Source organism: Fulmarus glacialis, unplaced genomic scaffold (genome assembly GCF_000690835.1).
Source record: "Fulmarus glacialis isolate BGI_N327 unplaced genomic scaffold, ASM69083v1 scaffold18095, whole genome shotgun sequence".
Taxonomy (NCBI): Eukaryota; Metazoa; Chordata; class Aves; order Procellariiformes; family Procellariidae; genus Fulmarus; species Fulmarus glacialis.
In genome coordinates this window covers 739-1,421 of record NW_009211351.1, presented here as the reverse complement: position 1 = coordinate 1,421, position 683 = coordinate 739, and the positions used below count along the sequence as shown (strand labels likewise).

General features: G+C 62.5%; 1 protein-coding gene across 1 annotated transcript in view; it reads right to left on the bottom strand.

Moving 5' to 3' along the window:
• The window catches only part of LOC104076599 (gamma-secretase subunit APH-1A-like), a gene marked incomplete at both ends in the record, with an annotated part of 979 nt that extends 306 nt beyond the window's left edge, over window positions 1-673 (bottom strand). The window contains 3 exons of the mRNA XM_009577518.1: window positions 10-36; window positions 290-363; window positions 588-673. Of these exons, the coding sequence (XP_009575813.1) occupies window positions 10-36; window positions 290-363; window positions 588-673 (187 nt within the window). The remainder of the gene's footprint in view (window positions 1-9; window positions 37-289; window positions 364-587) is intronic.
• Between the last annotated feature and the right edge of the window lie 10 nt (window positions 674-683).

Here is a 683-nt window from a genome sequence, read left to right as displayed (position 1 = left end):
ACCCCCCGCGGATGATGCCGAAGGAGAGGCCCGAGACTGCGGAGGCAGAAGGGAGTCAGCCACGAGCAACCGTGGCCGTGCTGCCTCCACCGTGAGCCCCAAACTCAGCGCGTGGGCCCAGGGAATGGCAGGAGAGCGGGAAAGAGAAGCGGGAAGGCTGCATTTGCCAGGCAGGCTCCTCAACATCGCTGCCGGAGTCCGCCTCCGATAGCCGAGCATCCGGCTGCCAGGAAGCTCCAGAAGAGCGCGGGGAGGTCAGGGACAACGCAAGCCCTGGGTTCGTGCTCACCGTAAGCCATCTGCCTGAGGGAGATGGGGGACCGGCCGTCCTCGCTGATCGTCGCCAGGCCTTCGTCTGCTTTCCTGCTCGGGTGGGAGAGAAAGCGTGAGCGGCTAGTTTGGAACAGAGGCCTCGTCATGCAGGAGAGGGGAAGGGATGGTTATAAATGAGCCCAGGGCGAGGAGGAACAGCTTTCTCCCAGGATCTAACAAGGAAGATACTTTGTGGGGTTCCCCCGGAGAAAAAGCAGAGGTCGGGCACCGACCGCAGCTACTGGAACAAATCACCCGGCCCCACAGGCTCGTACTTCAGCAGCTTGAAGTAGGCGAATCTGAAAGCCTCCTGCAGCAGGACGGAGACAGCAGCCCCGAAGACGAGGAGGACGTACTGCAGCTTGGCGGCC